We start from the raw sequence: 17,347 nt of genomic DNA on the forward strand, positions 1-17,347 counted from the left end.
TTGCCTTCTACTTCATTTATATATCAACAGAAACATTTTTTTACTGCTTTCATGTAAAAATGGAATATTAATACATATTTATATCATCGGGCAGTATATTAAGGATACAGCATATGACTGGCCAGAACGTTACCATCGGTTTCACACCAAGTACTAAACAATACTGATGACTTCTGGCCAACTCTCTCTCTCTCTTTTTCTTTCTCTGTATGTGTTTGTAATTCAAAAATATTCTAAAATATATTGACTCTTCTTATCATATTTATCATTACACTTATTGCACAGCTTTTGGTGAACAAAGCATATAAGAAGCATATAGCAAACTTAGAAAGGTTGAGAGAGAAATTTTGTTGCTGGTACTTGGGAAAATCTTTGTTATTCTTGATTAAAAACAAAACTAACTTTTATAAAGAATTTGTAGAGTTATCTTGATTATTGTAATGATGAAAGGCAAAGCAAACACCAGCACAATTTAATCTCTTAATACTGAAGCACTATACTATACAAAGTAAAGTGATCACTTCAACACTATATAACATCAGCCATCTCCAGTAATATTCAGAGACATAAATAGTTTACTTTCCTTATTTAAAAAACTAGTTTGTTGGTCAGGTCTATAACAAATTAAATTAACCCCAGAACATAAATGAAACTTATTTTATTTGACTCAAAGAGATACAGATTAAAATCAGTCTTGTCTGGATTTAAGTTTATAATTTTAAAGCATGAAATTAAATAAGTGAAATTATTTAGATTAATGTTTTGTTGTTTCTGCCAACTTAACATCCTATTGTTTGGAGTAAATATTGTAAAAAAAAAAATTCAGTTTGTCTGTAATATAACAGTACATACATAATAGGAAGAGTAAATGTGAAAAAAATAAACTAAGACCAAGAAATATGAAGTATACTGACCTAGAGTTTCTGAACCTTGTCCTAAATTTATTTGTGGAGGGTTCCATTGGTTTTTACCTGAAGGAGGATGGATGTAGTAAAATCTGTTTGTAGTTGAGTCTAGGCGTTTCTCCCAGTTAAGAGGCAATGTTGGTGATGGAATTAATTTTGATTTACTACCTTCTGCACAAATAGAAATTTAGAAGTTTTCAATCAATAACTTGAGAAAATTCATTGTAAACAGCAACTTGTTCACATTTTAGCAATCAATTCAACACAGACAGGGTTCCAAAATAAAAGAGCTGGTCCATAAATCAATGATCTGTTCTTAATTATACAACATCACAATGTGAATCAGTGATCTGCTATCCCTAGGAATATGAGGGGGTGCTGAAAAGTTCTTGGCCTTAAGGGTATCACCAAAACCTAGTTGGAGGCCCAGCCTTCTGAGTTCTTTTACAGGGCTTAGAAAAACTGAAGGACCACTGCAATAAATGTGTGAATCTGAGAGGGGAACATGTTGTATAAAATCATAATTAACTGATCTTCCTGTATTTTCTTTTACCTAAAGCCAGGAACTTTTCAGCACCCCCTTGTATTCCTTGAGCACATGATGAAAAATACGAGCTGCATGAAAGTTAATGTTATAATACATTAAATATACAAAGATCACCACATTGCAAATAATACTTCACAATATGTAGCATAGTCTACTACACAGGATATACCTGTTTGGCATTGATAATGCATTCAGTTAAAAATACTTGATTCTAAAATCCATAAGTATATATGGCAGAAAAGTGTATCCTGAATATATAAAATTATGACTTATACCTATGAAATATGATAATAAAATTATATCAGGATTAACAATTAAATCCATGTACCTCATATCAATAAGGATCTTGTTGTTGTTGGCACTCCGTCGCTTACGACGTCGAGGGTTCCAGTTGATCCGATCAACGGAACAACCTGCTCGTGAAATTAATGTGCAAGTGGCTGAGCACTCCACCGACACGTGTTCCCTTAACGTAGTTCTCGGGGATATTCAGTGTGACACAGTGTGACAAGGCTGACCCTTTGAATTCCAGGCACAACAGAAACAGGAAGTAAGAGTGAGAGAAAGTTGTGGTGGAAGAGTACAGCAGGGTTCGCCACCATCCCCTGCCTGAGCCTTGTGGAGCTTTAGGTGTTTTTGCTCAAAAAAACACTCACAACGCCTGGTCTGGGAATCGAAACCGCGATTCTATGACCGCGAGTCCGCTGTCCTAACCACTGGGCCATTGCACTTCTACATATAATAAGGATACAAAACAAAAAAAAAAGACAAATGAATAAATAAAAGTCACCCCACTCCCCATCAACTTCTCTCTCTTTTATTGTACGAAAATAATAAATTTAGACTTACTATCTGACACAAGTAAATATGAACCAAATGAATTCATAAAAAAAAAAAAAACTTAATTTGAAGTTTATCTTAGTTTACTGATATCAAGTCTGGGAACCACATTTACTTTCACTATAATCTAAGCTTTCTCTCAAGCAAAGTACAGTCCTTGTTTCTACTGAAAGAGATCAGTACTGCTATTATTTTATTGCTCAACATTTCTGCAAATGTTAAACCATTTCCACAAATCGTTTGTCTATTATAATAAATTCAGTCAGCAAAAATTGTAGGTTTTCAGCAGAGTAAATCTTTCAGACCTTAACCCTTTAGCATTTAAACTGGTGATATCTGGGCCAAATGTTCTACCAGTTTTAAGTTCAAACTGACTAGATCCAGCCTCTTCCACCTATTCTAAACTGTCGCTCTAAAAATAAACAATCACATCGTCAAAATTTCAAAGCTATGAGATAATGGAATGATTAATTCAAAACAATGTGAACAAATAAGGATTTCATTGAACAGAATAATCTGAATGCTAAAGGGTTAAACACAGGACTCACATACTCGATAAATGGAACTTATCATACATTTCATTAAGATAAAATAAACGAAGAAACTAATGAAGAAGCTTTTATGTGGTTTTTCACCAGCTAAAAAAGAACAACCAAATTTCCTTCAAATCACATCTTACTCATAAAAATAAAAGACGCACTGAGTAATATCATCATCATCATCATCATGGCTACACCAGGCTCCAGTCTGATTTGGCAGAGTTTCTACAGCTGGATGCCCTTCCTAACGCCAACCACTCAGAGAGTGTAGTGGGTGCTTTTATGTGCCACCGGCACGAAGGCCAGTCAGGCGGTACTGGCAACGGCCAATATAAATAATAAATTTGACATAAAGCTATTAATTGAAGAAAAATAAACATTAAAAGCACAAATTAATTTAAAGAATATTTTGAGTAGCCTAAAATTAATTTTTTTTTTTTTAAATGGGATGATCATGGATAGAATGCTTTTAATCATGGGTCTGCTGGTTCAAAACTGACCTGAGCATAAATAACAAAGCTAATGAAAGTAAAAAATAAAATAAAATAAAGAAGCCACTCCTATAGGCGTAGGAGTGGCTGTGTGGGAAGTAGCTTGCTTACCAACCACATGGTTCCGGGTTCAGTCCCACTGCATGGCACCTTGGGCAAGTGTCTTCTACTATAGCCTCAGGCCGACCAAAGCCTTGTGAGTGGATTTGGTAGACGGAAACTGAAAGAAGCCCGTCGTATATATGTATATGTATATATGTATGTGTGTGTATATGTTTGTGTGTCTGTGTTTGTCCCCACCCCACAACTTCGCTTGACAACTGATGCTGGTGTGTTTACGTCCCCGTAACATAGCAGTTCAGCAAAGGAGACCGATCAAATAAGTACTAGGCTTACAAAGAATAAGTCCTGGGGTCGACTTGCTTGACTAAAGGCAGTGCTCCAGCATGGCCACAGGCAAATGACTGAAGCAAGTAAAAGAGTAAAAGAGAGTAAGTAGTGGGAAAATAGATCTTACCTTTCATTCGTTTAACTTTTTCCTCAGCCTCTTTTAAGGCCTTTTGTTCCATTGAAAGTTTTTCAGGGGTTTCATTAAGATGCTGACCATTAACTTTGGCTTTAAGTAACACTGGAGAGCCTGATTCATCTTTATTTTTCTCTTTCTGAATTTGGTCAGTTTTAGCCTTCTCCACCTGGTATCTATCTTTCTTCATTGAATCACCGAGAATCTCTTTGTTACTTTTAATACTGCTTGGAGGTTTGCTGGGCAGTGGTTTGTTGTAAACCAGGTTGGCATAGGAAGGACCATCAGTCTTGTAATGTAAAAGTAAAAGAGTGACAAGATCTATTGGCAGCAGTTAAATTTACTTGATTAAATTCTTAGTTCTCTAATTTTTTTTTTAATGGACTTTGTAGAAAATTAATACTTAATGAAGGCTTGTCTGTGCATGTGTATGTACACATTTATGCATATGTTTATGCATCTATGCATGTATGTATCTGCAAGCACTTACTATGTTTATGCATATATTTTTTTGGAACTGGATCTTGAAGCATATACAGAGCTATATATCATAGCATGTAAATATTGCGTTGTAAAACCTTTTGGATAGAAAATGTCAAAGGCTGCCTGTGTGACATAAACCCACATCTCCTGTCGATATGTATACATGGGAAGTTTCTCATAAGTTGTTAATACCAGAGTAAAAATTGTGTAAGAAGTGCATTGTTGTTGCATGGTAGCAAAAGAGGGACACCGAATGAGGGGGATGTGCAAGGACAAAAATGAAATCAAGTGAGTATGATCCATCAGATGTGTACGAAAAACAGACTGTGAATAGACTGAGAGAAAAACTGGGGAGAAGAGAAATCAGGTGTTGCGTGTAAAAAGGAAGACTACACTGGTGTGAACATGTGATGCACATGGAAGATGACAGTTCGGTTAAGAAGTGCTAAATGATCCAAATGGAATAAAACCAGAAGAAGAATATTAAGGAAAATGTGAGGAAATCTGATCACTGCGTTGTTTTTATACGAGTCACTGGCACTGGCTATGATTACAATTCACTTAGCTTGATATGTCTTCTCAAGAACAGCAAATCACCAGAAGTCTCAGTCACCTGTCATTACTGCCATGGGGCACAACAACCAAAGATCATATTTCAACACCTTGTCCCACGTTTTCCTGGGGCTACCCCTTCCACAGGTTCCCTCCACAATTAGAGATGGACACTTCTTTACACAGCAGTCCTTATCCGTATGCATCACATGACCATACCAGTATAGTCTTCTCTCTTGCACACTACGTTTGATGCCTCTTATACCCAATTTCTCTCTTAAAACACTTACACTCTGTCATACATGCAGAATGACATTGCACATCCAGTGCAGCATGGTGGCTTCATATATATATATATATATATATATATATATATATATATATATAAATACATATATATATGAATACATATATATATATATATATATATCACTTTATATGAATACATATATATATATATATATATATCACTTTATATGAATACATATATATATATATATCCCTGTTCAATGTTTGTTCCTCCCTGTATATCACTGACATGATGAGGATAACTTGGAAGATTTGGCTGCCCCATGGTAGAAACGGCTGTAAGAGTTTAGTATTTATACGCTCATCTATTATTCATTTATTTCTATATATATATATCTGTTTACATATTTATTGACTTATTTCGTCTGTTTACTTGAATCACACATATGTTTGTAATCAATTAATAAATAGATATTATTGATGTTTGTCGATTGTTTATCCTCTCCATTTTCTTATTTGCCTTATATATATATAAGCACACACACACATACAATATATATATGCACATGCCTGCATGTAAACACACGTATATCTATGTATACAGACAGACAGACATATAGATGTGTGTGTGTACGCAAACATGTATATGGAAAAGCAATCATAATAGTTAAGTAAAATATATGACTCCATCAGCTCCATGCTTGATTGGTGATGATAAAAATATTTATAATGATAAACTACAAAACAATAATCATAAAATGATAATGGCAATATTTGATAATATCAAAAAATTGAAGACCAACACTGTACTTACTGACTTTTAAATAACCCAATTTAACAAATGATAAAAGAGTTCAACTCAGCATCAAGTGAATTTTATCAGAGCAGGCATTAAACCAAAGAGAAGTACAGGATATTATAATCACAGCCATAGAAATAACATTCACCTGTGTTTCATTAACAACAAAACGCAAAACTGCATTACATTATAACACACAACCTGATCACCTGTATTTCTTGATTTAACTGTTGTTGCACCACTTGTAGAAATGATCAAATCTATCATTCTTCTCTTTGAAAAGGTTAGAATTTTAGCCACAACATTCAGATTCAAGTGTAAATAAATTTACACGTACATCCTGCAGTTTTTTTATATAAACAATGAAGTTACACGAAAGTCACATGCAAAACCTGAAGAATAATAGTAATAGTAATAAATAATACTATTCAGGTGTAATAATGAGGTATAACGTTAAGATAAAGCAAAAAAAAAAAAAAAGATTCAAGTGCTAAAAGGATTAGTCACAAAATCAAGATAATATAAAATATACTTTATGCTGATAAGAAAAAGCCAGTCATCAGTCAGTTTAATGTACAGGCAAGATACAACCAACAGCAAATTTTGAGGCTCCCAGGAGGATTTCTAGATCGTTAATGAAAATTTTAATTTAATTTACTACTACTACTACTACAATGATGCCGACGACAACAAGAAAGTGATAAAGTTTCAAATTAATGGCATGAAATTGAATAACTGAGTAGGGAAACTGCCGCTCAAAATTATTTTATAGAACTGTGACAATGCCACAGAGCAGAGTTAAACTTGGGAGGAGTTAAGTTTGTGAGTGAGCATATTAGTTTTCTGGAATGAAAAAAAAAACTTTACTTTTCTCATTAGATTTTTAATTCAGTAATCACAAGCCAAGCAGGGAAGTATGTATGTGGTTGATCAACTGGATAGAAATAGCAGCCAAATTTCTCTGAAATCAGATCCTACCTTCTTTAAAAACTGTGGCTCAGTGTGGTAAGAAGCTTGCTTCCCAGTCACATGGTTCTGAGTTCAGTCCCACTATGTGGTACTTTGGGCAAAGTGTCTTCTACTACAGCCTCGGGATAACCAAAGCCATGTGAGTGGATTTGTTAGACGGAGATTGGTGTGTGTGTGTGTGTGTGTGTGCATGTGTGTGTGCGTGTGTGTGAGTGTGTGTGTGTGTTCGTGTGTCTGTGCTTGTCCTCCATCACTGCTTGACAACCGGTGTTAGTGTTTGCATTCCTGTAAGTTAGTAGTTCGGCAAAAGAGACTGATACAATAAGAACTAGACTTAAAAAATAAGCCTGGGGGTCAATTTGTTCAACTAAAACTTTCAAGATGGTGCTCCAGCATGGCCACAGTCAAATGACTGAAACAAGTAAAAGAATATATATCTCTATATGTAGATGACTTGGGTGCAATGTTTCTTATTTTCAAAGTACTCAGAATTCATCATCATCATCATTTAATGTCCATTTTCCATGCTGGCATGAGTTGGACAGTTTGACTGGAGCAGATAAAGCCAGGGACCACACCAGGCACCATTGTCTGTTCTGGCAGAGTTTCTACGGCTGGATGCCCTTCCTAACACCAACCACTTTACAGAGTGTACTAGGTGCTTTTTATGCAGCACTAGCACCAGTACTTTCAACATGGCATCAGCATGAGTACTTTTTATGTGGCACCGACATTGGTATCAATCTTTTGCTGTGACAGACAGGTCTTCTTGTTTAACTTAACTCTATCCTTCTCAGTACATCTCTCTGCTATCACCAAACACTAGTTACATATTAAATAATTACCTTAGGAAGTGCTTCAATGGTGCCAATTATTTTATTCTTGTCTTCTGGGATACTAACAGTTACCATTTTGTTTTCTTCATCCTTCAAAGATGGCGACCTAGAAGTAAAAAAAAAAAAAGACATAAATAAATAACAATGATGATTTTGATGATAATGGTGATGATTTTGGTACAAGGCCAGAAATTTCTGATGGGAGGTGCGACTAGTCAATACTATCAACCCTAGTACTTGACTGGTACTTTAATTTATTGACTGGAGAGGAATGAAAGATAAAGTTCACTTCACTGCCTCATTCAGGAAAAATATACAGGCTAAAGGTTGAAATGTTTATGGCCGCTCTGAGATAACTTCTGAAGATACTGAAGGGTTTCCAACATTGCAATAACAATAACCACCATCAGAAGAGCTCACAGTACCTTTGAATAGCTCCTGTGGTTTCTGCATAGAGGAACGCCTCTCTGGTGATTTTTTCACCTACAATCACATTGACCCAATGTACATATCTTAGCAATTCTCAGAGAATTCAAAGTCAATACCAGCAGAATTTGAGAAAGAAACCATCATCATCATCATCATCATCAACACCAAGGCTGGTATGGGTTGGACGATTTGACTGAGGTCTGGAAAGCCAGCAGCTGCACCAGGTTCCAATCTGATCTGGCAATGTTTCTACAGCTGGATGCCCTTCCTAATGCCAACCACTCCGAGAGTGTAGTGGGTGCTTTTTACATGCCACTGGCATAAGAACCAGTCAGGGAGCACTGGCATCAGCTATGTTCGGATGGTGCTTTTTAGGTGCCACCGGTACGGGAGCCAGTCAGATGGCCCTGGCATCGAACGAAATACCACAAGGCTCTTAATCTAATGTCTACCTGTTTTCAACATATACAACACCATAGTAATAACTGTTTCTAATTTAGGCACAAGGCCAGCAATTTTGAGGAGAGAGTATTTGACTGGTGCTTTACTTTTATTAACACTGGAAGGATGATTGGCAAAAATGACTGGAAAAATTTGAACTTCAAATGTAGAGAGTCAAAACAACTACAAGACATTTCATCTGACATTCTTCAAATCCACCAACTTTATATTATTATTATTACTACTACTACTACTACTACTACTACTACTACTACTACTACTATTGAGTGAGAGAGTAATGCATGCCATCAAAGTGACACTAGGGTTCAAATATACAGAAGTAGGCAGAATTTCAATAAACTACAAAATGTCTGGTACACTGAAAATCTGTTCTATATTCGATAATTCCAATTAAACCAGCAATCAAATAAATTTATAATCTGTGATAGAACAAACAGGTTATATACAATAATGATTTATTGCATTATAGCAAAAATTTTTTATAAATATTACAAAAAGAGCATACCGGTAGTTGTGGTAAAATCCAATGAAGACCCAACTTCAGTAAGAGTTCTATGAAGAATATTAATCCAGGTCAACTAGCTCGTATAGGTTATTACTTTAACCACAGACTGCTATTCAGCCATATTTCAAAGTTGTGTCATCTTAGGTACTGACTTTGGTTTGATATTGCCTTAATGCTGGTGCCAATGACAAGAACTAATACTTGCAACACTTCATAGACATACATAAACAGATCTCATAAATTATCACACAACGGTATCTCTTGATGTCTTGAATTAGTTAAACATTCAACAGGAAACTCACTTGAATGTTACAAGAGCAGATAAAGATGAAAATATTCAAGTCATGAATATTTCACAGCAAATTCAATGACATTAGAGCCAAATTTAGAAGCTTATTGGGTTGAATGAAACTCTAAAAATAAAATAAAAAAATGATATATTACTAAAAATTCTAACTTAGTTACAAAGTCACAAATATGTTGGTGGAGAAGTGTAGTTGATTAAATCCTCAGTAAATTGCTGGGTTGTATTCTATTAGTTCTAGAAGGCCGAAAGTTAAAGTCATCTCTGGCAGGATTTGGACTTATAACTATAACATAAGTAAAATACAAAGCATTTTGTCAATTGCTCTATATATTGTAATACCCCCAACACACTGCTTCAATAATAAAAAAAGAAAGTAAATTAGAAAACAAAAAAAAAGAAAAGAAACAATAAAATAGGATACAAAGAAAGGAAGAAAAATGTAAAAACTTACTTATCCTGTTCAACAGGAAATGATTTATGATCATCTTCTGACACTTTTTGTTTTTGAGAAAGCAAAGCCATGTTCTTCTCTTCTTTTTCTCGCAATTTTAATTCCTCAACAGAACTGCTTCGATCACCTTTGCGAACACGTTGCTCAGAGATGAGTTCCTGCTGTTTTCTGTTAAACTTAGCCATTTCCTCTTTATCCATAGAACTTAAAACTTTTGAAAGGCCCAAATTGTGACTCCTGGTTGTACTGAATGACTGATTGTCTGTTTTTCTGCCCATTCTGTTATCTGTTACATTAATATTCAGACTGTCATAGCTATTATTTTTAATATCAGAATGGGTCATTTGGTTGGAGCTTGCAGCTGCATTTGATGCAACTTGAGTAGACTTTGGTTTGAGAGCTCTATTGATTACAGGTGTAGCAGCATCCAACTTTGGAATGCTATTTTTTGATTCTTTAGAATTATTATTCGGGACATCATTGTTCAAATTAGCTGTTGTACTAACCGGTTTCAACAAATCCAATTCAGGATAATCAAAATCCACTAGAAATAAATATTTGAAAATAATTTTTATTACAAAAAAAAAAAAAGAAGAAAAAGAAGCTTGAGAAAGAAAAAAATCTCCCCTAGAAAATCAGCTCTAATGAAATAAGTCACTCAAAAAAACTGATGTTATATGACAAAAATAACTTGAAATATCAACACAAATACATAGTGTGTGTGTGTGTGTGTGTGCGTGCGTGTGCATGCATGTGTGTAATTATTCTATTTGTCTGGCACACACATATACATTGATTAACTCTACACACAAGCCAACAATAGAGTTCAACTTGCTAGAATTAGCAGCCAAATCTCACTGAAATCATACTCCACTGTCTTAAAGAAGCACACATTGGAGAGTGTAGTCCCAGGATTCCTGCACATAAGAAAAAAACAAGATTGTCAGGGCTAGAAAGCTTTCGACCATGGCTTTGCTCATCAGTACAGCCCTGGAGCTAAGCAACAACAACAGTTACTAATTCTACACACATCATCATCATCATCATCATCGTTTAACATCCGCTTTCCATGCTAGCATGGGTTGGACGATTTGACTGAGGACTGGTGAAACCGGATGGCAACACCAGGCTCCAATCTAAATTTGGCAGAGTTTCTACAGCTGGATGCCCTTCCTAACGCCAACCACTCACATCTATATTTTTATTATAAACAACAATTAGGTCTTTATTTAGTTTTTAAATAGCTTTCGTTTTGGCTAATTCTCCATTTGCTTTCATCTCATCAATTGCCATGCCTATTATTATTAGTATATTGCCGGGCAAAATGCTTAGCAACAATCCGTCTGTCATTATGTTCTGAATTCAAATTCCGCCAAGGTTGACTTTGCCTTTCATCCTTTTGGGGTTGATAAAATTAGTACCAGTTGAGCACAGGGGTCAACGTAATAAACTAAACCTCACCCCCGCAAAACTTTAGGCCTTGCGCCTATAGTACAAAGCATTATTATTATTATTATTATTATTATTATTATTATTATTATTAGCAGCAGCAGCAGTAAACAATAACATATTTTTGTTTGTGTTAAATAGCTTTTTAATTCTCCGACAATTATTATCTCCACCTTATCCAGTGACACATGTGTGAAACCGTTTCATCTTCCTTGTTACCTCCCACCCACCCAACTTCTGTGAAGGAGGTACATGTCTTGCTCCCCTGGTAACTCATAAGCAACTTTCTCTCCTATATATAAATAGGATGTATATGTGCACAGGAGTACATATATATATATATATATATATATATATATATATATATATATATATATATATATATATATATACACACACATATATACATACATATATACATGCATAAGTAAATGGCTATATAGCTTTATATGAACAGTTTTGTAAGTTGGGTATGAGTATATGTGAGTGTATATAGGCCTAAATACATATATTTAGGCCTACATATAAAATATAGGTATGTGCACACAAACACCATCACCTGAGACCACCTGGTGCCTAACAAGAAAAGTTCCCACACTTCTTTGCTTCCCAGCATACCAGGCTGATCACATTGAGGGAAAAGCTGACATTGTTTGAGGCAGATCCAGCGGGTGTCTTTGAGCATTTCCTACACTAAGATGAATGTTGGGTTCATCATTTTGAACCTGAGACAAATGGACAATGCATGCAGTGGAAACAGCCCTCCTCACCTGCTCCAAAGAAAGCCAAGGTCATTTCATCTGCAGAGAAGATGAAGGCCTCAGTATTTTAGGATGCAAAAGGTATTGTGTTTATTGATTATCTTCAAAAGGACCACATGGAGAACATTATGCTAATTTGCTGATGCATTTATGAAAGTGTGTGGACCACAAGGGGGGACTATATTGAAAAACAAAACTCATTTGGTCACATTCCATGAGAATACCAGCCTTTGAACCTTTCAGCTGACCCTCATGTATGTGTGTGTGTGTGTGTGTGTGTGTGTGCAAGTGCATGTGTGTGTGTGTGTGCAAGTGCATGTGTGTGTGTGTGTGTGTGTGTGTGCGCGCGCGTGTGTGTATATCTTAAGCTGATTTTTGGAACATGAATTAAAGTGAAATTGTAATGAAAGGTTTTGATTTAGATAATCTTAAAACAAAAAGTTTTTTTTACCATAAAACCAAGAGCAGTCTCAAGCAGGCTGGTATCAAAAGGGTTAAGATTAACAAAACAACGTTGTGGAAGAATGCCCCTATGTTATAATCTTTACAGAAATGGTTGTCTATCACTCCAGTTATGTCAATTACAAATGAGCTCATAAACACATTCCTTAACAGCTAGGTCAATGTAATTTCTTAGCTTTGCACAACATTACAGTCATTTGGTATTGTTATGTCAATAATTAGCATGCTATTGTCATTTTAGTCATAGGTCAGCAACAGTAGCAGTGGTGTCATCATCATCATCATCATCACTATTATTTTTATTATTATTATTATTATTATTATTATTATTATTGTTGTTGTTATAAGGTGCTGAGCTGGCAGAATCGTTAGCACACCGGGCAAAATGCTTAGCATTATTTCATCTGCCACTACGTTCTGAGTTCAAATTCCACTGAGGTTGACTTTGCTTGTCATCCTTATAGCTGTAGTATATGTGTATTATATGTGCAGGTGTATTAGAGGTGTATCATATGTGCAGGTGTAGCCGTGTGGTAAGAAGTTTGCTTCCCATCCACATGATTTCCGGTTCAGTCCCACTGCATGACACCTTGGGCAAGTGCTTTCACCATAACCCCCGATCAGCAAAAGCCTTGTGAGTAGATTTGGTAGACAGAAACTGAAAGCAACCATCATGCATGCAGGTATATGCATGTGTGTGTGCATACATAAATGTATGCATGTGTGAGTGGGAATATATGTATGTTTGTGTCTCTTTGTTTTGACATCATGTGATAGTTGTAAATGAGAGTCAGTCATACAAGCAGTGTCGTTCATTTCCAATATTCTAAAAAAAGATATCTGGCCATGTGGAAATATTTACTTAACTTGCAAACAGGTGACGGTTTGTGACCAGAAGGGTATCTTACTATAGAAAATCTACTTCAACATACTGTCTCACCCATGCATGGAAAAGTGAGCATTAAAACAATGTTGATGATGGTGGTGGTGGTGGTGGTAACGATGATGATGATGATGATGGGAGTGGTGCTGAAACCCAAGCTTTGATAGAGACCTAATTGCACCCTAAATTCTTCATGCTGACTATATTGCACTGCTCCCACCAAACATTCATTTACCCTTATAAACCACCAGACTATAGATTGTTATATTCCCTCAAAGGCCTTCTCCAGAACAACAGGTGCTAGGTAGAGAGGTTTGTTCTTAGCTAGGAACTTACAGCTGGTATACTATGAAGAGGGCATCAGTGGTCTAATGCATATGATCTAAACTGCATCTCATTTAAGCAGATTTTTTTTTTTGTAATCCATTGTGGTTCACACTTTCATAATTTTGTCCATCAGTTCGATACCTCTGTACTTGCTTCTTTCCAGAGCCTCTTGTTTACTCTTGAAGCAGATGACAATAATATGTAATTGTTTAGTTGACTATACAGGTGACTGACTTAAGGTCTATTTTGTCAGATATTTTCCAACATCTCAGCTACTATACCAAACCAATGGACCAGCTGCTTTCTCCAACTTCATATCCTTAATGGCCATTTTGACTCTATAACTGTCCTACCTCACCAGCTGGTCCCTTTATTTGGGCACATACTGGGTAGCTCCTTTTATTCCAATACATTTTCCCCATTTAACAGTCTTTTGTGATAACCTCTGGAAGCTTGCCTCTTCTCAGCATTAGTGAAAGTAGTACACAACTATATGTCAAACACACTTTCCCCCAACAATATCTTGGTTCACTCTGATACTCTGCCTTACTGTCTAGAACATCTCTAACTCCTTACCCTCATTGCACTAAATACTGGCCAACCTCCTTCTTTCAGATCTCACTGTGCCATGTTAACTTGTCATCTTAGCAGCTCTTCTATTGACATGATAATGCTCTTTGCTTCCTAATTCCTTCCATTCTTTCTGGACCTGTTTTTTTAGCTTTTATGCCTCTAACCACAACAGTATCCCACCACCATGTTCGATTTGAAGTAAGTTGGAACCTTGCTCCTGCTACAGAATACGGTGAGTAGCTTTTAGTAGGTTATCTTCTAGAAACTACCAAATTGTTCCCTATGTTACTGGTCTTTATCAGCTTCTTTATTTCCCCATCTTCTAGTCTCTCTTTCTTACTCGATTGCACTTTCTCAAACACTTACCAATACACTCTATAAAGTGATTGGTGATAGAAAGACCATCCAACCATAGAATCCAAGACAAAAGTGGAATGTCTGGGAGGGTAATAACTCTGAATAAGAACTGACTTAGATTGTGCTGACTCACTCATTATTAATGCAGAATGTGGATGTAAAACAATGATGAGGATGATGATGATGATGATGATGATGTAGGCTCAACTAATGTTCTACCTTATGCTGGGCCATTGGTTTTCAAACTAGCACTCTGTCAGTTGTGACGATGATTGTTCCAGTTGATCCAATCAATGGAACAGCCTGCTCATGAAATTAATGTGTAGGTGGCTGAGCACTCCACAGGCATGTGTACCCTTAACAGAGTTCTCAAAGAGATTTAGTAGGACACAGAATGTGACAAGGCTGATCCTTTGAACTATAAGCTGAAACCTATTTTTACCAGCTGAATGAACTAGAGCAACGAAAAATAAAGTTTTGCACCCAAGGACACAACGTACCACCAGGAATTGAACTCACAACATTACAATCATGAACTGAATATCCTTAGCCACTAAGCCATGCACCTTTTCAACCTACTGTATTACATTATTACCATTAAAGTAAAATAGAAGTGGAATTTGAAATGGTGTGAAATATTTGAAAATATGCACCCCCCACTAACAACAAGTGCACTGTGCTTCTGGCAAAGACACTCACTTCCTGAAAGTTGTAGAGAGGTTATAAAAGTGGTTGCAACAGCTCACTGCAAAGAAGAGTAGAATAGCCATTATACAACTGATGAGTTTTACATGTGGCTTGCAGTGCTGGGCTCAAATTCTCTTGGGGGAATCTTGAAAAATCAATAGGAAACCACTTCATTGTATGTTATATTGAATCCCAATATGTAATCAATGCTTAGTGGTGTCTATGATAGAAGAGTAACTATGCACCATTCAACAATGATAAAAGTAAGGAAAGGAAAATAAAAGGCAATTTGCCAAGAACAAATAAACTTTAAGGACAGTTAATGAAGGAGGCTCTGAATAGTTACTTAATTTGCTAGAAATAACACCCAAATCCCCCTCATTTTAAAGAAGGAAGAACAGATGGGATAGTGTGGTCCTAGATACAGCTCAAAAGGATATCAAGCTAACTGCTGCCACTGCCACCACCATGGCCACCATCACCACCATGTACAGGTAAACCAAGTGCACATCAAATGTAATTATTATTCTCAACTCAGTTGTATATAGCAGAAATATAAAAGAGATTATCCAGTAAGATTTTAAAGTGTTACTTACAAGATGGACTTGAACAGCCTACATCAACAGAAGGTTTTTCAAAAGCTATCGGATTTGTAGACATCTGAGGGTAGTGCAACATCCATTGTTCATAGCCCCCTTCAAGGATAAGTGGCTGGTTGGCAAGTATCGTTGAGCTGTCGTACTGAATTTAAAGAAAAAAAATGAAATTATCAAAAAAGACATGTAGTGAAAAAAATTTTAATCAACACCAACAATGTGAAGATTTCAGGTTTTACATATTTTTTTTAATGGTTTTTCATGAGAACATTTCCATCATAACAGTCTAGTCTTCTCCCAACCACATATTCTAATTAAATGTGCACCACTAATAGTATGTCTAGAGAGATAATGGTGGTATTAAGGAGTTTATGTTACAACCACGTAGCTTGTAGTTTGGATATACTTTGTTACAGGGATGTAAACATACCAGCCCTGGTTGTCAATAAACACACACACATACACACATATATACAGGAGTTGGACAAAACAATGAAAACACCTAGCATTATAGCATCATAATTTTTAAATATCTATAAAACCGTCAAAAGCTTGTTCATTTTTATGTTTTTAGATTTATTATTAGTGTTGCTTAATATGTTTGGCTAAAATTGCTGTTTCTTTTCAGATATCATCAGAAAAAGGTAATTAAAATTCATTAAAATGACAGATCTATCAGACTTTCAGAAAGGTCAAATTGTTGGTGCTTGTATGGCAGGTGCTAGTGTAATGAAAACAGCCGAAATGTTTGGTGTATCAAGAAGTACTGTTTCGAAAGTAATGACAGCCTTTGAGAAAGGGAAAAACTTCTTCATTGAAACAAAACTCAGGAAGAAAACCAAAACTTTCAGATAGGGACCATCAGACTCTTATGCAAATTGTTAGATAAGCAAAGAAAAACAAAATGCATGCAATACTGTTACATGGCACATAATAACATCAACATTTACTCAAAGCTAAATCTGAATTAGTTACAACAGAGTTTCTTTCTTGATCTTGTTCCTGAACATCACAGCTAAACAGGAATTCTTTAAAAGAAAGAAAATGGAATGGGGATAATGTAAGGTGATAAGCGCAAATTTGATACCTACTTTAAAAAGAGCATCTTGAAGAGTTTTCAATGGTGTGCCTGGTAATACACAGTCTTTTGTAGAGCTAGAATCCATCAGAATAATATAGTCCACAGATCCCCGATGGCTCCACAATGATCTAGAGTCTTTTGGTAAGTTTTCTTGTATGTATGGAACTGTGGTGCTAAAAAATGTCAAATAGAAACATAGTTAAGATCAGTAGAGAATCAAAGTTGAAGTATAAAATTCGTAGTTATAAAGTATAAGGCCAAACTTGAAAATAATTTTCTTTACT

General features: G+C 35.7%; 1 protein-coding gene across 1 annotated transcript in view; it reads right to left on the reverse strand.

Moving 5' to 3' along the window:
- The window catches only part of LOC106873302 (ubiquitin carboxyl-terminal hydrolase 8), a 51,739-nt gene that overhangs the window by 16,496 nt on the left and 17,896 nt on the right, over positions 1–17,347 (reverse strand). The window contains exons 7-12 of the mRNA XM_089365831.1: positions 17,074–17,236; positions 15,983–16,127; positions 9,888–10,431; positions 7,743–7,839; positions 3,840–4,134; positions 915–1,076 (exon numbers count right to left, since the gene is read on the reverse strand). Coding sequence (XP_089221957.1) covers positions 915–1,076; positions 3,840–4,134; positions 7,743–7,839; positions 9,888–10,431; positions 15,983–16,127; positions 17,074–17,236 — 1,406 coding nt within the window. The remainder of the gene's footprint in view (positions 1–914; positions 1,077–3,839; positions 4,135–7,742; positions 7,840–9,887; positions 10,432–15,982; positions 16,128–17,073; positions 17,237–17,347) is intronic.

The sequence above is a fragment of the Octopus bimaculoides genome, chromosome 18 (assembly GCF_046866305.1).
Source record: "Octopus bimaculoides isolate indiv1 chromosome 18, ASM4686630v1, whole genome shotgun sequence".
Lineage (NCBI taxonomy): Eukaryota > Metazoa > Mollusca > Cephalopoda > Octopoda > Octopodidae > Octopus > Octopus bimaculoides.